Source organism: Pelodiscus sinensis, chromosome 30 (genome assembly GCF_049634645.1).
Source record: "Pelodiscus sinensis isolate JC-2024 chromosome 30, ASM4963464v1, whole genome shotgun sequence".
NCBI lineage: Eukaryota > Metazoa > Chordata > Testudines > Trionychidae > Pelodiscus > Pelodiscus sinensis.
The window spans coordinates 549,395-574,002 of NC_134740.1; the positions used below are offsets into that span (position 1 = coordinate 549,395).

General features: G+C 55.8%; 4 protein-coding genes across 4 annotated transcripts in view; 1 reads left to right on the plus strand and 3 right to left on the minus strand.

The window, feature by feature from the left end:
* Window positions 1-24,608, plus strand: part of NOP9 (NOP9 nucleolar protein) — a 340,212-nt gene that overhangs the window by 71,912 nt on the left and 243,692 nt on the right. The gene's annotated exons all lie outside the window — the stretch shown is intronic.
* LOC142821363 (olfactory receptor 10S1-like) lies at window positions 12,041-13,235 on the minus strand. The gene has a single exon (XM_075912260.1). It carries the CDS (start codon window positions 13,091-13,093, stop codon window positions 12,041-12,043), a length of 1,053 nt encoding a protein of 350 aa, XP_075768375.1. The 5' UTR covers window positions 13,094-13,235.
* On the minus strand, window positions 17,907-18,851 carry LOC142821059 (olfactory receptor 10G6-like). The gene has a single exon (XM_075911842.1). The coding sequence runs from the start codon at window positions 18,849-18,851 to the stop codon at window positions 17,907-17,909; it is 945 nt and encodes a 314-aa protein (XP_075767957.1).
* On the minus strand, window positions 23,506-24,450 carry LOC102464008 (olfactory receptor 10G6-like). The gene has a single exon (XM_075911843.1). The coding sequence runs from the start codon at window positions 24,448-24,450 to the stop codon at window positions 23,506-23,508; it is 945 nt and encodes a 314-aa protein (XP_075767958.1).

The following is a 24,608-nucleotide window of genomic DNA, read 5'->3' on the forward strand; positions in this document are numbered from 1 at the left end:
ACACACACCATACACACGCAGACCACATCTACACAGACACACACACACGCACCCCCACGCACATTTCCACACGCATACATCCCCACAGCCCACATCTACACAGACTCACACCTCCATACACCGTACAGCTACACACACACATTTCAGACTACACGGTGGTTGTGGAACTCGCGGTCCCTCCCAGGCGGGGGAGAGCAGAGGGAGTGAACCGGGCAGAGAAGCGGCATGAGAAGGGCCCGGCACAAACCCGCCTCTGCCCCAGCTGGGAGCGCAGCCCCCTCGCTCGCTTCTTGTAGCGCCGGGGATGCGGCTCCGCCCGCTGTGGGGCTCAGGGCGCAGAGATACACCGCCCCGTCCGGGAGCGACGCGGCCTCCACCCGCAGGGGAACCGTCCGGTTCTGGTCGAACAGCACCGCGGAGAGTCGCTCGGCGGCGAACTTGTTCCGCGCGGCGGGGGATTTGTACGCGGTCAGGACGTGCTGGGGCGGCTGGTTCGGATACTGGCGGTACCAGAAGAGATACGGGTTTCTAGAAACTGTGGTGAAATTGCAGTGCAATAGCGCGTCCTGTCCCTCCGAGACTGTCACCTCCCGGGGAGACTGAGACACAGAATCCGCCCGAGCCAAGCCTGTGAAGGGGATAAAAGTCATTAAAGACCCTTCCCCTTCTCTTTCTGCTATGTCTGTCATTTCACCGATACTTTATACACATCCTGCCTTCCCGTGTTAAATCAGCGGCTCTTTTTGTTGGGCGGAGGTTTGTTTTGTATCTTTGTTTCTTTGTTTGTTTTGCTTTCAGAAAATAAAAAGAAGTTTCTTGGTCTCATTGACTATTCTGTGTTCTTGTTAGGTGTTGTTTGACCACAAGGAATGTGGCGCCCAACTCTCTTCAGGGCCTTTTGAAACCCTCCCCTGTCACAACAGCAATTCCGTAGCGTTTAGGTCCCGTGTTGATTCCATAATCTAATAAATTCATCAAGTGAAGATGTCTCACCTGGGCGCCCAAGCAGCAGGCAGAGCTGTAAAGCCAAGGGGCAAAGCATTTCGCAGCATAAAATCATCTTCTTATTCCTGGGAAACGTTGGTGGATTGTCACAGAATTCTCCCTTCAACGGCATTAAATGTCAATCCCGCCTTCGAGCGATAGACCCGCCTCTCCCGGAGGCCACCTCCTCTCCCGCCCGCCCGTCTCACGGTGCTGAGGTCCCCAGGGGCACTTCTGTCAATCGGTCTGTGACGCTGTGCTGGAGAGACGCAGCTAATGTCCCGTGAGAGGCGCCGACGGCCAAGTCCGGGGCGCCCCCTGGCGGCGGTAAAGAGCCAGGCAGGACAGCGCTGAAAGAACAGGCCCGGCTCATGGCTGGTTACAATCACCTCACGGTGCCTGCCTGGCCCCACACACCTGCCTGCGGTGCGCTCATGGCTACCCCTGGCTGTGGGCACAGCCCCCGCCCTGCCCCGGGTCCCTTGGACTGGGCGCCGCCCCTCCAGCGCCTTTTAAGAACCTTGCTCTGCCTCTGAGGGCGGGAGGTCATTGTGCCCGGCGCTGTATAGAATCCGGATTGGAACCGGATCGCTGCCACAAAGCCCCTTGAGACAGTCCAGCGCTGCTCGGGCACTGGGCGCGGACAGCGACTCTGGTCTATGCGTTTGACTGCATCCTGCTCGCGGTTCCCACTGGCACCGAAGGGCTCCGCGCGGTGACGCTTCGCTCTGCCGGTTCGCAGAGCGGGAGGGGAACACGGACACATGGACGGAGCCTGGGTTCCGTCATCCCCTGACCTGCGTGTCTCTGGGATGTTTGTAGCAGCCCGGCTACGACCGGCTGGAGGGCTTCAAAGAAGTTGAAAAATAGCTGGATACATTCATGTTCTATTCCCTCCCTCTGGGGCACCTGGAATTGGCCACTGTCGGCAGACAGGATGCTGGGCTAGACCCAGTTGGCCGTTCAGAGAATCTTCCTTCACTACGAGACGAAATCAGGAATGTACAGGAGGGCAAAACGCAGACACGAGACTGTCCATTGACAGATTATCAGGTAGAAAACAAGTTTATTTCCCAGACCGACAGGATCAATTCCTGTCTCGGCTGGTCCGCGAACGCTTGGTCCTCTCCGGACACAGGGGCTGAGCTAGACGATCTCCCGATGTCCCCCAGAAGCCCGGGTTTTTGGCTCGGGTACATTTCCACACAGAGCCCCGCGCTGGGTTTTTGTAGGAGCGGAGATGCGGTTGCCCCGCAGTGTGGGTCTCAGCGCACAGAAATACGCGGCGCTCTCCTGGGGCGAAACCTTCTCAATCCGCAAGGGCACCGTCTTGTTCCCCATGTCCAAAGACGCCGAGAATTTTCCTTGGACCAGCGTCTGCTCAGGAGGATCATACCGTGTTTTAGTCAGGATGTGCTGGGGGGGCTGGCTCGGGTCCTGGCGGTACCAGAAGAGGTTGGGGTTTATACCACTAGTGGTGAAATTACAGAGCAAGGTCGCACTTCGCCCCTCGGGGATCCGCACTTCTGGGGGCCACTGGGACACGGAGTCTCCTTGTGCCCGAGCTGTGAGAGGAAAGAAACTTTCAACGTCGGTGCGAGGGCCTGGGGCTTTCAAATTTCCGGGCACACGGGGCCTTCTGCCCCTTCCGCCTCCTCGGAAATCCCAGCCTCTGCGGATCCCGCAATCGCTCCTGAAACCCCCTCTCGCCTCCCGCCCACTACGGACTCCCCTGAGAGTCTCCCAGCGAAGGGAAGAAAAGTCCCCTTCAGCGCCCTTCCCTGGGACCTTTCTAGTGTCTCCGCAATTGTCCGCGCCCCACGGCCCGGTTTGTGTCTCACCTGCGCGCGGGAGCAGCAGCCAGAGCTGCACGGCCACGAACCTGAGCATCATGCGGCCCCGGGGTCTCCTGGGGCTGCCCCGCGCGCTGCAGGCAGCTCCCCGAGGTCTCCTCCCTGGGCCCTGACACGGACCCTTCGCGCGCCCGGAGACGGACCCGGCCCCCCCCCGCTACGCGTCTCCTCCCGCCCCGCGCGTGACGCGCCCCGCGCGCCAGACTCGTTGAGTGCCTCCGCCCGAGCCGCGTGACCGGGTCTGTGGGGTGCGGGAACAGGCGGGGATGCGAAGGGGCGGGGCGCCCTCTAGTGGCGGTCGGAGAAGCGGGCGAGCCCGGCGCCCGCCCCTGGAGAAACTCGGCTCGTTTTCAGAGGCCTCTCGCCAGAGGGGTCCGGGAAGGGAGGCTGCTGCGGCGCGTCTGAATTATGGGGTGGGGACCCGCGCTGGGGCATCGCGCCCCCAGGATACAACTGACCCGCCGACAACATGCGGATGCCCAGAGACTGCCCAGATGGTGCCTGGCGGTTTGGATTTGGGGTGGAATTACATGGAGTGACGCTGCTCTGCCCTGGGCGAGAGTGGACTGGGCCGGGCTGGGATTGGTCCCTCTGGAAACAGGATCCCGGCCGGGCTGGCTTGAGGGAGGCCAGGTTGGTTTGAATGAAACGGGCGGGGGTGGGGGGGATTTCAGGGGCGGGGTGAATGCGCGGCCGCATGTCCTGCTGGTGAGACAAACGCACATTGTGGCGAAGCAGTTACTGGGGTGTTGACAGAGTCTCCCCTTCCCCAGGGGGGCCACGCTCGCCTGGATCAACTTGTCCCCTGATGTGTGTCCAGAGAGTGGACACAGGCTCCAGCAATTGTTACCCTCGGCCTGACGTTTCCCCTCTCGGGGCCACGGTCTCTTTCGGGTCAGAAACGTGGTTTAATCTAAGGAATCTCCACTAAGAATCCGACACCCGGGTCGATACAGCAAAGTTGGACAAAGTGTACGGGGTAGATTTGCTAAGACAAACTTAACAGAGTGTCACGGGGAAAAGCAAACAGTAAACTGCGTTAACGGAACATCATGCAGAAAAAAAGTTTATTTTCCAGACCCGAGGGGATCAAGCTCTCCCCCGGTAAATCCCCACTCGCTCGGTCCTGTCTGCCACAAGGGGCTGGGCTAGGCGACCTCCCGAGATCCCCCCTTCCCAGCCCCGTGTGTCTATGGCTCAGTGCTATTTCCGCACAGCCCCGCGCTGGGTTTTTGTAGGAGCGGAGATGCGGATGCCCCGCACTGTGGGTCTCAGGGCACAGAAATACGCGGCGTTCTCCTGGGACGAAACCTTCTCAATCCTCAAGGGCACCGTCTTGCTCCGCAAGTGCAAAGACGCGGAGAATTTTCCCCGGGCCAGCGTCTGCTCCGGAGGTTCATACTGGTATTTAGTCAGGATGTGCTGGGGGGGCTGATCCGGATCCTGCCGGTACCAGAAGAGGTAGGGGTTGCTATCAATTGTGGTGAAATTACAGTGCAAGGTCACACTTCGCCCCTCGGAGATCCGCACTTCTGGGGGCCACTGGGACACGGAGTCACCTTGTGCCCGAGCTGTGGGGAGAGAGACTTTTAACATCTGTGCGCGGGGCTGGGACCCCTCAGCCCCTTCCGCCCCCGAGGAAATCCCAGCCTCTGCGGAACCCCGAATCGCTCCTTAAACCCCCTCCCGCTTCCCGCCCACTCGTGACTCCCCTGGGAGGCTCCCTGCAAGGGAAGAAAACTCCCCTGGGACGCCCTTCTCGTGGGACTGTTCTCAAGTGTCCGCCATTGCTCGCGCCCCGCGGCCCGGTTTGTGTCTCACCTGCGCGCGGGAGCAGCAGCCAGAGCTGCAGGGCCACGAACCGGAGCATCATGCGGCTCTGGGGTTTCCTCCAGTCCAGAGAGCCAGACTGGTTCAACGTCTCAGCCCGAGCCGCGTGACCGGGTCTGTGGGCAGCGAGAACAGGCGGGGATGGGAAGGGGCGGGGCGCCCTCTAGTGGCGGTAGGAGGAGCGGGAGAGCTCGGCGCCCACCACTGGAGAAACTCGGCTGGTTCCCAGGGGGTGTTTCGCTGGGGGCCTCTCGCCAGAGGAGTCCGGAGAAGGAGGCTGCTGTTGGGAGTCTGAACTCGCGCTGGGGGTAGCTCGCTCCCAGGGTACAATTGACCCGCTGTGAGTCCAGGCCCCGCCGCGCGCTTCCTGCTGACTTTGGGGGCCGGTTACTTCGTGTCTGATGCTCACCGATATTCGGGTGCCCAGGGACGCTGCCCGGATGCTCCCCGGCAGTTTGGGTTTGAGGTGGAATTTCGTGGAGTGAAGCTGCTCTCCCCTCGGCCGGACTGGACCGGGCGGGGATCGGTCCCGTCGCAAACAGGATCCGGCCGGGCTGGGCTGAGTGAGGCCGGGTTGGTTTGAATTAACCGGCTGGTGCTCGGATGGGGAAGGTGGTTTGATCAACTCGTCCCCCGATGTGTGACCCGAGAGCGGGGGAGCCCGGCAGATACAGGCTCCATGTGACATTACAGCCAGGACACTCCGACCACAGGTGCCAACTCAATTGTTACACTCGGCCGGACGCTTCCCCTGCAGGGGCCACGGTCTCTTTCGGGTCATGAACGTGTTTTCATGTAAGGAACCGCCACTAAGAGTCCGACACGGGAGGCGATAAAGCAAAGTTGGGCAAAGTTCACCAGCTGAATTTCTTTAGCCAAACTTAACAGAGTGTCACGGAAATAAGTTTATTTCCCAAACCCGGTGGGAGAATCCTGCGTCCCGGCTGATCCCCGCCCACTTGGTCCTGTCTGGGCACAGGAGATCCACAGGCTGGCTTGCCCGTTGTGTGAGGAGATCCTGGTTTTTGTTTGTTTTATACCCTGGTATTGGCCACTGTTGGCAGACAGGACGCTGGGCTAGGCCGGGTCAGAGATTCTTCCTCCATAATAATAAGAACTCAGGGATGTGCATTAGGGCACCACGCAGACTCGAAACTGTTCATTAGCAGAATGTCAGGTAGAAAACAAACGTTTTTTTCGAGACCCGAGGGGATCACCCCCTTTCCCGGCTGATCCCGACTCGCTCGGTCCTGTCTGCGCACAGGGGGCTGGGCTAGGCGACATCTCGAGCTCCCCCTCCCCTCCCGCCACCACAACCCAGGGTCTATAGCTCAGTGCTATTTCCACACAGCCCCGCGCTGGGTTTTTGTAGGAGCGGAGATGCGGATGCCCCCCACTGTGGGTCTCAGGGCACAGAAATACGCGGCGCTCTCCTGGGACGAAACCTTCTCAATCCTCAAGGGCACCGTCTTGTTCCCCATGTCCAAAGACGCGGAGAATTGTCCCTGGACCGACTTCTCCTCCGGAGAATCAAACTTGGTTTTAGTCAGGATGTGCTGGGGCGGTTGGTCCGGACCCTGCCGGTACCAGAAGAGGTCGGGGGCTGGGTTACTAGTGGTGAAATTACAGTGCAAGGTGACACTTCGCCCCTCGGGGATCCGCACTTCGGGGGGTGACTGCGCCACGGAGTCAGCTTGTGCCCGAGCTGTGGGGGAGAGAGACTTTAAACCACAGCGCGAGGGCTGGAAACTTCAAACCCTCGGGCACCGACAGCCCTCAGCCCCATCCGCGTCCGCGGAAATCCCAGCCTGTCCTGTGCCCCGAATCGCTCCTTAAACCCCCTGCGGCGCCCTTCCCGCGGGACCTTTCTCGTGTCTCCGCCATTGTTCGCGCCCCGCGGGCTGGTTCGTGTCTCACCTGCGCGCGGGAGCAGCAGCCAGAGCTGCAAGGCCACGATCCGGAGCATAGCGCGGCTCCGGGATCCCCTGGGGCTTCCCCGTGCGCTGCAGGCAGCTCCCAGATATCTCCTCCCTCGGCCTCGACACGGATCCTTAAAGGGGGCAGGTTAGTGTCAGCGGAGGGCGGGAGCCGGGCAGTGACTTGCGTTGACCCAGCGTCGCAGCGCCCCCGTGTGGCCAAACGTGCCGACAGCACCCGCGACAGGTCGCAGGAGAGTTTCTTTCCCCTCCGGCACTGACTCTGCCTTTCCCGCCCAGCCAGAGCAGGTTTCCTGGAGCAGGAGGGGAGGATGCTCCCGGACATGCCCTGTCTCTGCGCAGCGGGGAGGAGAAGATCCCGACGCTGCTCCCAGCCAGCGCCCCTAGAGCGTGTGAGCCTCCCAGCCGGACCTTGCTCGGGTTCGCACGTGCGCTGGTTCCGTGTTATGGCCGGGAGCGGACTCTGGGCGCGGTCGGTCCTGACTGGTGCTGGGGCAGGTTTCCTGAGAATCGCTCATGTGGGAAGCGGCGGGTGGATGTTTGTGTCCGATGCTGATTTCATCCTATGTGGTTTATCAAGACCGATGTGAGGAAACACGGCGTACCTTCCTCTCCCTGTCCCTCCCTCCGGACCTCCCTGCTTCCCTCTCTCCTTGCTTCCTTCCTTTACCTCTTACTCAGCCTCATTTTTCTCTCTGAAAGGGATTTTGAAACCTTTTTCGGAAGGATCAAATCTCGTTACTCGCCGAAATAACGCGCGAGGAGACCTTGTTAAATCTGACCCCAAAAGGTTTTATTCCCCTCTTGTCGTCTCGCTGTCGCTCCCCTTCCCCAGCTAGAAGCGCGCTTGGCATTTCCCCCTCCCGCACCTACATACAGGGCAATACTTATTGTACGGGACCCGCCCCTGGCTGTCCCACTGTGTCTCCCAGAGCGCAGTAATACACCGCCGCGTCCGCCAGCCGCGCCCTGCGCAGGGCCAGCGCGCTGGATTTCCTGTCCCCGGAGATGTGCAGGGCGCCCTCGGGCTCGGAGCTAGGCGTGGTTCTGATGTACCCAAACACAATGAACTGGGGCCCTCGGCCCGGGAACTGCCGGTACCAGTAGATGTTCTCATTGGCGACTGAGGCGTGGGAGCAGGTGAGGTTCAATTCGGCTCCCTCCACAGCTTCGGCGGAGCCCGGCTGCTCGATCTTAGCTCGGCCCGGGGCACCTGCGAGAGAAAACCGAGCAGAGTTAAGTCAGTGAAGGCGAAATTTCTCAGGAGCTTTAGAGGTAGATTCCCCTCTAAAATTCCCCCTTTTCCTGGCACCGCCCTGCCAGTTCAAACAGCTCTGTAGGGAGAACGCAGCGGGGTGGGTGGGTTGAGGAGACAGGGGTGTGTTGGGTCCGATGGGAGGGGGACGGGGCTGTGTTGGGCGGGCTGGGAGGGGCGCTGTTGGAAGCAGGAAATCTTACCCCAAACGAGAAGCAGCACAATAGCTGCCCCCCACATTTTTCTAGTTCCCACACAACTCGGAGTGTCTCTGCTCCTTCGCGGGGACCCGCCGCTGGTCTCCGCCTCCAGCCGCACAGACCCTCACCGGGACAGACGCTCCGGCCTTGTCCCCACCCTGAAAACCCGGGGAGACAGGCACGCACTGGGATGCTGCTGCTGGATTTTGAGCTTGGTCCCGGTTGGTGCCAAAGACACATCCCCCTCCACGGCCGCTCTGTGCCTAGGCTCCTAATGGCTTCGTGTGTCCGCCAGGAGCTCCGAGCGAACCGCCAGGCTGCGAGAAAGCCAAGCCAGGGGTGTGAAATGGATCCTGAGGCCGACCCGTCTACATGGAAGGTGGCATGCAGAGCCCTCTGCCGGGCAACTCTGGAACTGTGCAGCACAAACCCTCTTTCCAGAACTTTGTGTAAGGTTCAGAAAAAAAGGGACTAAAATGATTAGGGGTTTGAAGCGGACCCCATATGAGGCGATGCTAAAGAGACTGGGAGTTTTCAGTTTAGAAAAGAGGAGACTGAGGGGGGATATGCTAGAGGTCTATAAAATCATGAGCGGTGTGGAAAGGCTGAATAAATTTGTTTTCACTTGTTCCCATAATGTGAGAACTAGAGGACATCAAATGAATTTAATGGGTAGCAGGTTTAAAACGAATAAAAGAAACTTCTTCACACAGGGCACAGTCAATCTGTGGAACTCCTTGCCAAAGGAGACGGTGAAGGTTAGGACTATAACAGAGTTTTAAAAAGAGCTAGATAAATTCATGGAGGTTTGGTCCACAAAACGCTATTAACCAGGAGGTAAGGAATAGTGCTCAGACTCTGTTTGTCAAAGGCTGAAGAAGGATGGTAGGAGACAAATTGCTTTCATCGTGGCTGCTGGTTTTCCATGGGAAGGGCTCAGAGACCTGGGGTAAGTGACAGCGTAAAACCCTCAGGAAGGAGACCCAGGGAGCTGCAGCAAGAGTTACAATGGGCAGCCTCTCGGGTCTCAGCGGGTTCTTATTTTGTGGGGGACACTTTAACCTGTTTTGTCTGTGCAAAAGGTGGAATTAACAGCCCAGAATGGACAGGGGACCCGGGGACTAGCCGCCGAAAATAGGCCGTAACACCACTGGAGTCAGGGGGTCAGATCCGTAGCTGGGGGCACTGGTGCGGCGGCAATAAACTCCGTGATGCCAGACCCCCAGCTGGTGTAAAGCCGAGAGCCCAGATACCGCCCGCTGATTCCCTGGCTCTCCGCTGGCTCTGAAGCAGGCAGAGCTGTGAGAGCCACGCAGCTGTCACAAGGGTGCTAACAAGCAGCGCAGGATGTTTTCCTGTGGCTCAGGCAGATCCTTATCCCATGTCACTCCTGCCTCCCCCAGCAGCTCGTTAAACATCCTGTGGGTCCTGCCCATACTGACTTTTTAATTGTTCCCTTTGCTCCCTGATCCCCAGGGTTAATTAGGAAGAGCCTGAAATTCAGGTCCCCATGGGGCTCGTTAGCCACAGTACGAGAGGTTGGCAAATGGGGAGTCTCTGTGTGGGGAGTGAAGGGAGGTGTAGCGAAAGGAAACCCAGCTGCCTGCAGAGTGGAGCTGAGCCCCGGTGAGACATGACTCTGAGCCAGGCCAAAAGCCCCTGGATGACAATTACCAGGTACCAAGCAGAAGCCCAGACGTAAAGCCATATCCCCGGCTGGTGTAAATCAGCCAGAGCACAGCTGAGTTCACTGGGACTGATTTACTCCTACTGCGAGGTGGACTCAGGATCCGTGTAGAATTTCTAGGCCACGGTCGCCGACAAATGGATGCTGTTGCCCACTCTGAGACTTGGAGTGCGGAAGCTGGGGTTTGCAAGAGACTTTAAAACACCCTGCCACTAAAGGCTTCCGCTTACAACTGCCCATGGTCACACATTCCCTAACCTTGGATGTTACGCTGCCACCACCCAAATGCAACCCTCAGAGACCCCAGGAAAACTCCTGTGGGCTATCCTCAAGCTCGTTTACCCTCCCTCTGGAGAGAGCTTGAAAAACCCTGCAATTCTATTAATAGCTGGCTCTGTAGTCTTAGGCACGTGCACACAGAACCTCCTGCCTTCAAGGACCCAAGAATCAGCTCATGGTCTTTAAAAGGTGATTTTTATTAACAAAGAAAGAAAACACACTTGGTGAAACATGACTTGCTGGTTGCTAGGTGTTACAGAGCAACTGAAAAAAGAAAGATTAAAAGACAGAGAATTGCTTCCCTAGGATTCAGTTTGGAGAGTTACAGTGTGAGGGAGGCCACATGTGCTCAGCACAGAGAAGTCCAGCAAACCCAAACATAAAGCAATAACCGGGTTGCCTCTGAGTGAACATTCCCTGTTCTACCCACGTCTCCGTTGTTCCAAGGTTTAGTGATTCCCTAACTATGGATGTCGCTGGATCCTCCATGCCCTGCTCCCTGGCTTCATTCATGTCCTCAGCTCTGCTCTGGTCACACAGAAACTGCAGCAGGAAGGTCACTGCTTCAAGTTCAGAAAACCCCACGCTGTGTTTTCCTGGACTCTCCTGGATTTCTGCTTCCTGAGCATTCCCGGGGACTCTCTAGAACCCACTGCCTATGGCTGGAATGTCCAGAAAAGGGCATTGCCCCTCCCATTTACCACATACTCCATCCAAAGCCTCTGGGCCATGAATCTCTCATTTCCCAAGTGCAATCTGGGGTGAGAGAGGACAGTGATTGGCACAGAGTGCAGCCGGGGAGGAGAAGGCAGAGGCCCCAGAGGGCCCTAGCAGGAGAGGAAAACCAACCACGTTTCCTGCTGCACTCTGGCCCCTTTGCAACACCTGGGTAGTGCAAAGGAACCGAAATGCAGCAGGATCTGTTCAGTCATGAAGGCTCCCCCATTAGGCCGGGAGCTCTGAGCTGGTCCGTGTTTCCCTTCCTCGCGGAAAAGCCCTGAGGGCCCTGAGCGCTGGATATGCTAGTGGGGCCAATGAGGCAGCAAGAGACTCACACCAGTTCCCTGGTGTGGCTGCTGTAAGGAGAATAGGGTCTGATCCCCCAAGGGTGTAAATCTGTGTAGCGACACGGACATCAAATGGGCCAGATCTCCGGGTGGTGTAAATTGCCCGTGTGCCGTTAAAGCCAACGGGCAGATCCCCAGCTAAGGTAAATCCATGCAGACCTATGGGAGGTGGACGTAAATCAGCGCCAGCATTTGAGTTCATGGGCCAGATACTCCGTTTCTGTAAATTGGCTACAGCACCTCCAGGGTCACTGGGCCAGATTCCTAGTTGGTGTAAATGGCCCACATCACCATTGGGATGAAAAATAAACTAACTGACCCAAAATGTTATAAATGCAGAACTGAGGGTGGCCACTTGCCACATCCCGGAAGGTCAGCAGACAGCACTGAGCACCCTTAATTCTGCAATCACAGAGATTTGGGGTGGTTATTTACATGACTGTGTCTGTTGGAGCCCTGTGGCACATGCTGGAAAAAAATCCATCGCTGTGCTCATGGGGCAGATCAGGGTGGACTGACCGGCTGGGCCGGGGAGTAGTTTGACATGGCCTGCTCTCTCCGTAGAGTTACACACTCAGAAAACATCTGCCAGAATCTTGCACCAGGCGCTGGGATTGTCACACTGTTGTTACAGAGAAACTTGGCTGAGTCCCCTGCTGGGAGAATTCAGGAGAAACCTCCTCGTTGGCTTCATCCCCTCAAAAGACCAACCCCAAGGAGTCCAACGTGTGACTAATCATCTAGGCTCTGACTGACAAGCCTTTGCTTAGCCTCAGCAAACGGCCCTGAGGAAGACAACCTACCCAGCAGCCTCTGAAACTAAGTGGCCAAAGAGAGAAGAAGTTTGGGCTGGGGTCTCAGTGGAGATCGAAGAGCATCCTGCGCCCATGGGAGATGGGCACCTGACACCCTTCATTTTCTTTGCCAGTCTGAGGATTTGGCTCAGTCTTAGGCAGGCTGGAAACGCATTTGCCCACAAGCCAGTTTTCTCAGGGCCCTTTTCATCTCCTCGTTCCTCAAGGTGTAGATGAAGGGGTTCAGCAGGGGGGTGATGGCCGTGTAGAATATGGCCAGGGCGCCGTTGGACGCTTGGCTGGAGGAGGGATGCAGGTACAGAAAGACTGGGGGCCCAAAGTACAGCAGCACCAGGGTGAGGTGGGCACTGCAGGTGGAGAACGCCCGGCGCCGCCCCTCCGCCGTGCGGATCTGCAGGATAGCGGCCACGATGTAGGCGTAGGAGATGCAGATGAGCAGGAAGCAGCAGGCCGCCACCACCCCAATGTTGGCCAGGATGATGAGCTGGTTGGCGGCTGTGTTGGCGCAGGCCAGCTTGAGGACGGGCGGGATGTCGCAGAAGAAGTACTCCACGTGGCGGGGGCCGCAGTAGGGCAGGCGGAAGGTCAGGGCGGTGTGGACAGTGGCATGCAGGGAGCCAGTGAGCCAGGTGCCGGCGGCCATGCACAGGCAGACCCGCTTGCTCATCAGCACGCCATAGTGCAAGGGGCGGCAGATGGCCAGGAAGCGGTCGTAGGCCATCACCATGTAGAGGAAGCACTCGGTGCTGCCCAGCAGGTGGAAGGCGTAGAGCTGCGCTACGCAGCCACCGAAGGAGATGACCCGACCGCCCGGCCCCAGCAGGCCCGCCAGGAGCTTGGGCACGGTGACGGAGGAGAGGCAGGCGTCCAGCATGGAGAGGTGGCCGAGGAAGCAGTACATGGGCAGGGCATGGAGCCGGGCATCGCACAGAACTGTCAGCAGGGTCAGGGCGTTGCCCAGCAGGGTGAGCAGGTAGAGCAGGAGGAAGAGCAGAAAGAAGAGAGACGGCAGCTGCCTGGTGTTGGGGAGCCCCTCCAGGATGAATTCTGTCACCGGCGTTTGGTTTCCCGGCTCCATCTGCTGCCCCTGTGGAGAACCACGATGGCGAGAGCCGGGTGAGCCAAGGCAGAAGGGGCAAATTTGTCCCCACCTTGTGTGTCTGCCTTGTACATGGACACTCGCCATTCGATGCTATTACCTGTCCCCATTGCTCAGCATCTGTCCTGTCCCTCCTGCCCGCCCCTCCTCACACTCTCCCAGTGCTCAGCATCTGTCCTGTCCTTCCTGCCCACCCCTCCTCACACTCCCCCAGTGCTCAGCATCTGTCCTGTCCTTCCTGCCCACCCCTCCTCTCACACCCCCAGTGCTCAGCATCTGTCCTGTCCCTCCTGCCCACCCCTCCTCACACTCCCCCAATGCTGAGCATCTGTCCTGTCCCTCCAGCGCACCCTTCCTCTCACACCCCCAGTGCTCAACATCCGTCCTATCCCTCTGCTAGGAGTTGACCCTGTTGGCCCCTGTGTCCAGGACCATCCTTAGGATGTGTGAGGCCTGAGGCAATACTATTAAACTGGTGTCCCTAGGTCTGATGTCAGTCAAGGAGGGGACAATTTTTAGAGATGTGATTTCATAATCCTCAGCAACACGCTAAGGACATTTTTAGCTAAGGTCCTGTGGGCTAACACAATAACTTCCGAAACTGACAGGATCTGCCTGGGGTTGGGAAATGCCTGTGAAATAGCTTCATTCCCACTCGAGTGGCTCTTCCACAGGCTGGATGTTCTGCTAGTAGCTCTGGCCGGCTTTGGCACTGTTTAGTTAACTAGCTCCTCTCCGGAGGAAGCAGCGATAGGAGGTACAGGGACAGGAGGGGGTGGGTGGGTGCCCCAAATGTTCAGGTGCCCCATGCAGCCGTGTATTCCGTGGATTCTGCCTATGTCTATTGCAGATGTGAGTTTAGCTCCCGTCCCAATGCCTGGCCGTGCAGTAACGTCAGTGCTCAGAGAACGCATAGGAGACAGGCATCACGGCCTTTCGGGGGGCTGCATAGAGCAGGAAGGGGGTAACCCCTCCTGACCAGGGAACGAGCCGACCTCAGAGCCAATCGAGGCAGGTGAATGCTTAGCTGGCCTCTGCAGGGTGCCCTGTTCTGCCCTATGAAGCAGCCGGTAGCAGAGGCCGAGAGCGGAGCCGAGGCTGGACGGTGCTTGGGCGAGGCTGGTCTGACCATCTCTCTGTCCCTAAGAAAAGCCCCATTCCCCAGCTCAGACGCACTCACCTCTCTCACCCTGCCGGCACCAGGGACCATCCCTCCATTGTCTCCGCTGCGTCAGGGTGCCGGAGCCAGACACGTATTTGAAAGAGTCGAGCCCCTTTGGGACCGTCGCTGCACATGCTCCTGGGAGCTCATTGTCTGATGCAGGTGCAGGCTGGCCCCCGGGCCCCGGCCGCAGGCCCTGTGAGCAGGGGGGTGAGGGCCTCCCATGGGAACGCTCTGCTCTGTGGCTGCCCAGGGCTGCCCAGCTGCTAGCTACACGGAGATTGTTTTACAAGGAATCCGGCAGCTTCTGAGGTCACGAGAGCTTTACCGGGATGAGTGTGTGGAGCGCGATCTACTGACAGAAAACCAGCAGGGTCTCCCTCCAAGCAGCCAGGCCCTGGAGGGAGAACACCAGGGCTGGGACTGCAGAGGGGTTGTGGGTCGGGATAGGGGTGTGTGCCAGGCTACTGCTTGGAAAGTCCCTGCCTAGAGAAACAGGGAGACGTCCCAGCTAGTGTCAATCCCCTGGAACTCCAATGGAACCATTCCTACCCATCCTGGAAAATAGCCATTGATGGACCTGTCCTCCAGGAACTCTTTTTTTATCCCTGGTAAAGTCCAGGCCTTTACAACTTCCTGTGGCAAGGAGTTCCACAGGTCGATTGTATACTGAGTGAAGAAATACTTCCTTTTGTTTGTTTAAACCTGCAACTTATTAATTTTATTTGGTGACCCCTAGTTCTTGTATTATGGGAAGAAGTACATAACTTTTGCTTGTTTACTTTCTCCACACCTGTCATGATTTTATAGATCTGTCATATCCTCCCTGAATCTCCTCTTTTCCAAGCTGAAAAATTCCAGTCTGATTCATCACTTCTCATGTGGCATCCGTTCCAAACCCCGAATAATTTTTGTTGCCCTTTTCAGGACTTTTTCCAATGCCAAGAGATTTTTTTAGCGATGAGGTGACCACATCTGCATACAGTATTCAAGATGTCGGTGCAGCATGGATTCATACAGAGGCAATAAGATATTCTCTGTGGGTATGTCTACACCAGCAGGTCAGTTCGAGCTAGCTAGGCAAATGAGGGCAACTGGAGTTGCAAATGAGGAGTAACGGTAGTTTGAATTTGGAGCTCTAATTCGAACGACCTACTCCGTGCTGCGTGAAGCCGCAGGCACAAAGTTCGGACTAAGGGGGATTTAAAAATGGCGGCGCTCGGGAACATGCAAATCAAGCCCGGGATATTAAAATCCCAGGCTTCATTTGCAACTCCAGTTGCCCTCATTTGCCTACCAACGAGCTAGTGTAGACATACCCTGTCTTATTTTATCCCTTTTTTAATGAACCCTCACATACCCTCACTGTGTCAGCTCTTATAAGAACATAAGAACAGCCAGACTGGCTCAGAACAAAGGTCAATCTAGCCCAGTGTCCTGGCTGCCGACAGTGGCCCATGCCAGGTGCCCCAGCAGGAGTGAACAGAACAGGGAAACTTCAAGCGATCCCTCTCCTGTCACCCATTCCCAACCTCTGACAGAGACACCATCCCTGCCCATCCCGGTTAACAGCTTTCGGTAGCTGGAGTTTGGTTCTTTAAAGGAATTGAAACGACAGACAGAGGAATACGTCCTTCTGGGGGTGAAAAAAGACTTTTATTTCTATTTACTTTATCATGAATTTTTCATTTAGATCAATTCACTATTTTTGATTCTTTTAAGACAGTGTAACATACAAATAAAGAATAGAAAAAACAATACAAATACAATGAGAACAATAACTCCTCCTACAGCTATACCCTCCGAAGTTACCTTTGAACAGTTTGTGGAGTTCTCAGACATACTTCTATAATACTCACATTAAGATGGAGAGAAGCATTGTTTAGATTCAGGAGATATTCTTTCTTCATATCTTTCCTTTTGGATTTTTCGTTGCAGCTTATGACCGGGGTTCCCCTTTCGTAGCTCAAGAGCAGCAGCAAGATGGAGCGCCAGGGAGGGAGCCCTGGTTGATCAGACCTGGCTTTTTCAGAGTCGCAACGCGTCCACTCTTGGTCTGTTTCCTTCAACCTTATATACCCGGTTTCGGTATTTTTCCTCTCAACTGCATATGCTGATGGTAGTGTTTGTTGTCTCCTGCTGCCTTTTTAGGAGGTGTTTTGGTTTTTTTTTCTTTTGTCTACTTTATTTCCTTAAAAGCGGGGTTATCAGTACTTTGTTGCTTTTTCAGTCTTTTGTCTGCTTTTACTTCCCTAAAAGCGGGATTATTATTGGCTATCCAATCAAATTTTGCTTTTTTGCTTCTGTCTCCTGTATCTTAACAATGCTGCCTTCCTTTTACACTTCCAACTAAATTGGTGCTCCTTTGACATATACTGGTTAGTATATACTTTGACATATACTTAATGAATCCTTTTCACAACAGCCCATTGATGGACCCAGCTTCCATGGATTTCTCTAGTTTTTTCTTGACCCCTGTTAAAGTCAAAGATACCGCGGTAAGCAGACCTACATACATTGATTTGGCTACATTATTTGCACAGCGGAGGTTGTGTTACTTAGGTCAATGGCCCACTGAAGGGTAGACAAGGCATCACTTAAATCATTTCCCTAACACAATGGTGCATCTCTGTTCCTCCTGTTCTCTGCCCAGAACAGTTTTGTTTGCTGAGGGCTGGGACTCCTTGGTTCCATTCCCTGGGCTGGATTTAGGGGAAGGATGCTGACGGGTGGCAGGTGGCCCCTGAGATACAGACCACAAGCAGACCGACGGTGGTGATGATCCTGTCTGGCCCTAAACTCAATGGCATTTCGCAAACATTCCAGAAGCCTTCGTTTTATGTCATTCTGTTGACAGCGTGTTACTCGCGGTTTGTATAGAGGCGTGTGTGTGTGCGCAAGGGGGGGGGAGATTTAGGGGGGTTGTGTGTGTGTGAGAGAGAGAAAGAGAGAGAGAGGTATTGAGTTTCAAGCCATTTCATTGTTTCCCCCTTAACTCTGATGGGCCACCATTGTCTTTTCCTGGCTGGACAAGGGATTGGTAGTTTTGTGTGTACAACAGGCTTGGGAGCACCCCTCCTCCCCCCTCCCGGAAGTGAGGTACACTGGGATTGGTAGAGCCCATCATGATCCCAATACGCACTAGACACAGAGACAGAAAGCCAGAACCAGTCTGTGTTCACGCCTCATCCCAGCTGCCAAGGTCAGAACATTACTGGCTTTCCTGCCTGATTTAAGTTCTGTACAAGGACGTTGTTTGCAAGCGGCTGAGTCTACGCCTTATTTGGGGGGTTCCGCTCCCCTCTCCTCCCATGAGGTGTCTCCAGTCCCCTTCCACCACATTCCTATCCTGAGAGCCCCCCCTGCTCTCCCATCTCTAGGGACAGAGTCCAGGAGTCCCCCACTGCCTGCTCCCAGCACTGACCACAACCCAGGACTCCGCACCCCAACCCTTCAGCAATTGGAACAAATGTTCATGGGGAATCCCGGAGTCTGGGCGTTAATCACCAGCCCCCAAGAGTCGTGATTCCCAGGCCTGCTGTTCTCAGCCTAGGAACCCTGCCCCTTTGCCAGGCCCAGGGGCAGAATGCAGGTGTTCCTGCTCCAACCCACTGACCCCAGCTCCCCCACTGCACAGAGGCAGAGCAAGGGAGTCCTCAGTTCTGTCACCAAGTCCTCCTCTCACTGCCCGGTTCCCAGCTGGCGCCTGCTGCAGGGAGAGTCATTGTGGCTGAGGGCCTAGCAGCTTCCTGCCCTCCTGCCCAGTTGCATCAGGGCAGCTTTCATCTCCTTGTTGCGCAGAGTGTAGATGAGGGGGTTGAGGAGCGGGGTCACCGTGGTGTAGAAAACAGCCACCACGCCATCCAGGGGGTGCTGGGAACCCGGCCGCAGGTAGATGAACACCAGGGGCATGTAGTAGGTGACCACCACGGTGATGTGAGCCACGCAGGTGGAGAAGGCCTGGCGCCTGCCCTCGGTGGAGCGGATCCTCAGGATGGCCGAGACAATGTAGACATAGGACATCAGGATCAGCAGGAAGCAGGTGATGGCCAGGAAGCCAATGTCCACCAATGTCACCAGCTCGTTGAGTGCCGTGTCCCCGCAGGCCAGCTTCAGCACAGCTGGGATGTCACAGAAGATGTAGCCTACCCGGGTGCCCCGGCCGTAGGGCAGCCGGAAGGTGAGCGCGGTCTGTATGGTGGAATGCAGGGAGCCCCCTAACCACGTCCCCGTGGCCAGGAGCTGGCAGGTGCTGTGGTTCATCAGGACGTGGTAGCGCAGAGGCTTGCAGATGGCCAGGAACCGGTCATAGGCCATGACCGTGTAAAGGAAACCCTCGGTGCAGCCCAGGAAGTGGAAGAAGAAGAGCTGGGCTGCGCAGCCCTGAAAGGAGATGGCCCCACCGCCTGGCAGGAAGCCGGCCACCACCTTGGGCACCACCACGGAGGAGACCGTCATGTCCAGGAAGGACAAGTGGCAGAGGAACCAGTACATGGGCTTGTGAAGCCGGCGCTCCCGGGCCACCGCCAGCAGGATGAGCAGGTTCCCACCCAGCGTCAGCAGGTAGATGAGGAGGAAGAAGAGGAACAAGGGTACCTGCAGTTTGGGGGGGTACGGGAGCCCCTCCAGCACGAAATGGGTCAGCTGGGAGCCGTTCCCACACTCCGTTGACTCCGCTTGCATCCCTGCAGGAAACCCAAAGTGTTAGGGATTAATGAGCAGACCAGCCCTGGGTGATCTCGGCCGGAGTGTTCAGGAAAAACTCACTCACGTGCAGCAGAAGAATCAAGCCTAGAATTCCTGACTCTCAGCATCTCCTGCCCCCTGCTCTACCCACGGGACCCTGCCCCACTCCAACAGCCGGGACCTGAATTTGGGAGTCCTGGAATCCAGCCTCCGCCCCCTGCTCTCTAACACACCTGACCCCATTTACCCTCCCACAGCTGGAAAGACAGCCCAGGAATCCTGACTCCCTCCTCACGTCTGCCTACATCTCACTCTCTTCCCAGAGCTGAGAAAAGGATCCAGAAACTCCACCCCCAATCTTACCCACCAGTCCCCATTCCCTTCCCAGAGCTGGGGTGCAACTCTAGAGCCCTGGAGTCCTGACTCCAAGACCCCCCAACCATGGCAAGAGCAAGTCCTTCTAAAGCCCCCACCGGAGATCTTCAGTGACTTGTCGCATGCTGGCCCCACAGCATGGGGGTGGATTTCAACCGTGGTGCTCTACAGACTGGAAGGGGATAAAACTTCCTGCTTCGGGGCCAAACTCAACTGTTAAGTGAATGGGAATAGAAAGAAACTCCCACCCTGGGAAGTCACTGCTGGAACTGCCCACCGGCGAGGAGCTTGCCCCTTCCTGTGCTGCCCACTTGGAGCAGTAAATGGCTGTTCCATGCCATGAAGGGCTCGCTTGCCCTTGGAAGGGGGAACTTTCACCAGCTGGGGACCTGGCCCTGGCAAAGGGGCAGGGTTCCTAGGCTGAGAACAGCAGGCCTGGGAATCACGACTCTTGGGGGCTGGTGATTAACACCCGGACTCTGGGATTCCCCATGAACATTTGTTCCAATTGCTGAGGGGCTGGGGGTGCGGAGTCCTGGGTTGTGGTCAGGGCTGGGAGCAGGCAGTGGGGGACTCCTGGACTCTGTCCCTAGAGATGGGAGATCAGGGGGGGCTCTCAGGATAGGAATGTGGTGGAAGGGGACTGGAGACACCTCATGGGAGGAGAGGGGAGTGGAAGCCCCCAAATAAGCTGTTGACTCAGCCGCTTGCAAACAACGTCCTTGTACAGAACTTAAATCAGGCAGGAAAGCCTGAAATGTTCTGACCTTGGCAGCTGGGACGAGGCATGAACACAGACTGGTCCTGGCTTTCTGTCTCTGTGTCTAGTGCGTCCTGGGGTCGTGATGGGCTCTGCCAATCCCAGTGCACCTCACTGCCGGGGGGGGGGGGGGGGGAGGTAGTTCTCCCAAGCCTGTTGTACACCCAAAACTTCCAATCCCTTGTCCAGCCAGGAAAAGACAATGGTGGCCCATCAGAGTTAAGGGGGAAACAATGAAATGGCTTGAAACTCAATTGCTCTCTCTCACTTTCTCCCTCTCTCACACACACACAATCCCCTTAGTTACCCAAGGGCAGCAGAGAGAGACTGACCTGAATGACAGACCAGCCCCTCAACTGCCCCCCGCGTGCAGTTACTTGGCGTTCATTCCAGCTGGAATGCCGTGGCTAGGCCTTCAAGCATCTGCCACTTGCTCTCTTCTTGCTCTGACATCTCCCTTAAATCCCCCCAACCAAACATGTCAGGGGGTGGCTCTGGCTGCAAGGGGATGCCAGCCCCCAACAGGCAGGAGCCTGGGGTAAGCATGCCCTATAGGAGGTCATCCCAGAGTTTCCTACTGCAGAGTCCATGCGCCTGCCTCTCATGGTGGGACACTAACCTGCGTGAGTCCTCGTGTGGCACTCTGGCAGGTTCTTTCTATGTATAATTTCTCTTTGATCTCTGGTGCGCCTTTCTTGCTGCAGCTGCTTATAACCTTGCTGCTCTCCTCTGTGCTGTCGCCTCTCCCCCCTCGTGTATTTCTCTGAGCCACGCACGGCTGCGCTAATATCAGCCTCTTGACATTTGATTTATCTTTCTGCAAATAATGAGGTCCCCCAATGGCAAACCCCAATGGGTCTCATTAGAAATGGGGCAAAAATGAAGGAGATGGGGCATTGACTTGGCAGTTAAAGGAGACCGTGGAGCTGGAAAGACTGGCCTAGTGGGGACTACAAGAAGTGAGGTGTGGGCTCATTTGGGGAGTGCTCCCCTCACAGCCAGTGCTGATCCCCATGTTCCACCCTGCTACCAGGGGTGCACAGTGTTTCAGGGAGTGAGGGCGGGGGGGGGGGTGTCAGCAAAGGGTGCTCTCCTTTCCAGATCATTCCTGAACCCAAAGAGGCATTAGGGGCTCTCCCCTCTGAATCAGCACTGGCTGCAGTACTCCAGTGTGACACTAGGGGAGCTGTTCTGCAGAGCAGTGGAGAAGGGGCCCCAGAGAGGGAGCTGTTCACGAGCTATTGGTGCTGAACCCAATGGTACAATGCACTGCTGTGGTGCACCGTTCTCTGAATAAATCCATTCAACCTCTGACAGAGGCTAGGGACAACAGCCCTGCCCATCCCGATTAACAGCTTTCGGTAGCTGGAGTTTGGTTCTTTAAAGGAATTGAAACGACAGACAGAGGAATACGTCCTTCTGGGGTTAAACAAAGACTTTTATTTCTATTTACTTTATCATGAATTTTTCATTTAAATCAATTCACTATGTTTGATTCTTTTAAGACAGTGTAACATACAAATAAAGAATAGAAAAAACAATACAAATACAATGAGAACAGTAACACCTCCTACAGCTATACCCTCTGAAGTTACCTTTGAACAGTTTGTGGAGTTCTCAGACATACTTCTATAATACTCATATTAAGATGGAGAGAAGCATTGTTTAGATTCAGGAGATATTCTGTCTTCATATCTTTCCTTTTGGATTTTTTGTTGCAGCTTATGACCGGGGTTCCCCTTTCGGAGCTTAAGAGCAGCAGCAAGATTGAGTGCCAGAGAGGGAGTCCTGGTTGATCATACCTGGCCTTTTCAGATTCGCAACGCGTCCACTCTTGGTCTGTTTCCTTCAATCTTATGTACCCGGTTTTGGTATTTTTCCTCTCAACTGCCTATGCTGATGGTAGTTTTTGTTGTCTCATGCTGCCTTTTTAGGAGGTGGGTTTTTTTTTACTTTTGTCTACTTTTATTTCCTTAAAAGCGGGGTTATCAGTACTTTGTTGCTTTTTCAGTCTTATGTCTGCTTTTACTTCCCTAAAAGCGGGATTATTATTCGCTATCCAATCAAATTTTGCTTTTTTCTTATGTCTCCTGTATCTTAACAATGATGCCTTCCTTTTACACTTCCAGTTAAATTGGTGCTCTTTTACATATACCCGGTAGTATATACTTTGACATATATTTAATGAATCTTTTTCACAACAGCCCATTGATGGACCCAACCTCCATAGACTTATCTAGTTCTTTCTTGACCCCTGTTAAAGTCGAAGATACCGCAGTAAGCAGACCTACATACATTGATTTGGCTACATAATTTGCACAGCGGAGGTTGTGTTACTTAGGACAATGGCCCACTGAAGGCTAGACAAGGCCTCACTTAAATAATTTCCCTAACACAATGGTGCATCTCTGTTCCTCCTGTTCTCTGCCCAGAACAGTTTTGTTTGCTGAGGGCTGGGACTTCTTGATCCCATTCCCTGGGCTGGATTTAGGGGAAGGATGCTGACGGGTGGCAGGTGGCCCCTGAGATACAGACCACAAGCAGACCGACGGTGGTGATGATCCTGTCTGGCCCTAAACTCAATGGCATTTCACAAACATACCAGAAGCCTTTGTTTTATGTCATTCTGTAGACAGCGTCTTACTCACAGTTTGTATAGAGGAGTGTGTGTGTGTGCAAGAAGGTGCGGGGGGAGATTTAGGGGGATTGTGTGTGTGTGAGAGAGAGAAAGAGAGAGAGAGGTATTGAGTTTCAAGCCATTTCTTGTTTCCCCCTTAACTCTGATGGGCCACCATTGTCTTTTCCTGGCTGGACAAGGGATTGGTAGTTTTGTGTGTACAACAGGCTTGGGAATACCCCTCTCCTTTGGCAGTGAGGTGCACTGGGATTGGTAGAGCCCATCACGATCCCAGTACGCACTAGACACAGAGACAGAAAGCCAGAAACAGTCTGTGTTCACGCCTCATCCCAACTGCCAAGGTCAGAACATTACTGGCTTTCCTGCCTGATTTAAGTTTTGTACAAGGACGTTGTTTGCAAGCGGCTGAGTCTACGCCTTATTTGGGGGCTTCCGCTCCCCTCTCCTCCCATGAGGTGTCTCCAGTCCCCTTCCACCACATTCCTATCCTGAGAGCCCCCCCTGCTCTCCCATCTCTGGGGACAGAGTCCAGGAGTCCCCCACTGCCTGCTCCCAGCACTGACCACAACCCAGGACTCCGTACCCCCAGCACCTCAGCAATTGGAACAAATGTTCATGGGGAATCCCGGAGTCCAGGCGTTAATCACCAGCCCCCAAGAGTTGTGATTCCCAGGCCTGCTGTTCTCAGCCTAGGAACCCTGCCCCTTTGCCAGGCCCAGGGGTTGAATGCAGGTGTTCCTGCTCCAATCCACCGATCCCAGCTCCCCCACTGCACAGAGGCAGAGCAAGGGAGTCCTCACTTCTGTCACCAAGTCCTCCTTTCCCTGCCCGGTTCCCAGCTGGCGCCTGCTGCAGGCAGAGTCATCGTGGCTGAGGGCCTAGCAGCTTCCTACCCTCCTGCCCAGTTGCATCAGGGCAGCTTTCATCTCCTTGTTGCGCAGTGTGTAGATGAGGGGGTTGAGGAGCGGGGTCACTGTGGTGTAGAAAACAGCCACCACGCCATCCAGGGGGTGCTGGGAACCCGGCCGCAGGTAGATGAACACTAGGGGCACGTAGTAGGTGACCACCACGGTGATGTGAGCCACACAGGTGGAGAAGGCCTGGCGCCTGCCCTCGGTGGAGCGGATCCTCAGGATGGCCGAGACAATGTAGACATAGGACATCAGGATCAGCAGGAAGCAGGTGATGGCCAGGAAGCCAATGTCCACAAATGTCACCAGCTCATTGAGTGCCGTGTCCCCGCAGGCCAGCTTCAGCACAGCCGGGATGTCACAGAAGATGTAGCCTACCCGGGTGCCCCGGCCGTAGGGCAGCCGGAAGGTGAGCGCGGTCTGTATGGTGGAATGCAGGGAGCCCCCTAACCATGTCCCCGCGGCCAGGAGCTGGCAGGTGCTGTGGTTCATCAGGACGTGGTAGCGCAGAGGCTTGCAGATGGCCAGGAACCGGTCATAGGCCATGACCGTGTAAAGGAAACCCTCGGTGCAGCCCAGGAAGTGGAAGAAGAAGAGCTGGGCTGCGCAGCCCTGAAAGGAGATGGCCCCACCGCCTGGCAGGAAGCCGGCCACCACCTTGGGCACCACCACGGAGGAGACCGTCATGTCCAGGAAGGACAAGTGGCAGAGGAACCAGTACATGGGCTTGTGAAGCCGGCGCTCCCGGGCCACCGCCAGCAGGATGAGCAGGTTCCCACCCAGCGTCAGCAGGTAGATGAGGAGGAAGAAGAGGAACAAGGGTACCTGCAGTTTGGGGGGGTACGGGAGCCCCTCCAGCACGAAATGGGTCAGCTGGGAGCCGTTCCCACACTCCGTTGACTCCGCTTGCATCCCTGCAGGAAACCCAAAGTGTTAGGGATTAATGAGCAGACCAGCCCTGGGTGATCTCGGCCGGAGTGTTCAGGAAAAACTCACTCACGTGCAGCAGAAGAATCAAGTCTAGAATTCCTGACTCTCAGCATCTCCTGCCCCCTGCTCTACCCACGGGA

Excerpts from the sequence above, each read along its gene's own strand:
- LOC142821363 (XM_075912260.1), bottom strand. The coding sequence starts at position 13,093 with ATGGCGAGTGTCCATGTACAAGGCAGACACACAAGGTGGGGACAAATT.
- LOC142821059 (XM_075911842.1), bottom strand. The coding sequence starts at position 18,851 with ATGCAAGCGGAGTCAACGGAGTGTGGGAACGGCTCCCAGCTGACCCAT.
- LOC102464008 (XM_075911843.1), bottom strand. The coding sequence starts at position 24,450 with ATGCAAGCGGAGTCAACGGAGTGTGGGAACGGCTCCCAGCTGACCCAT.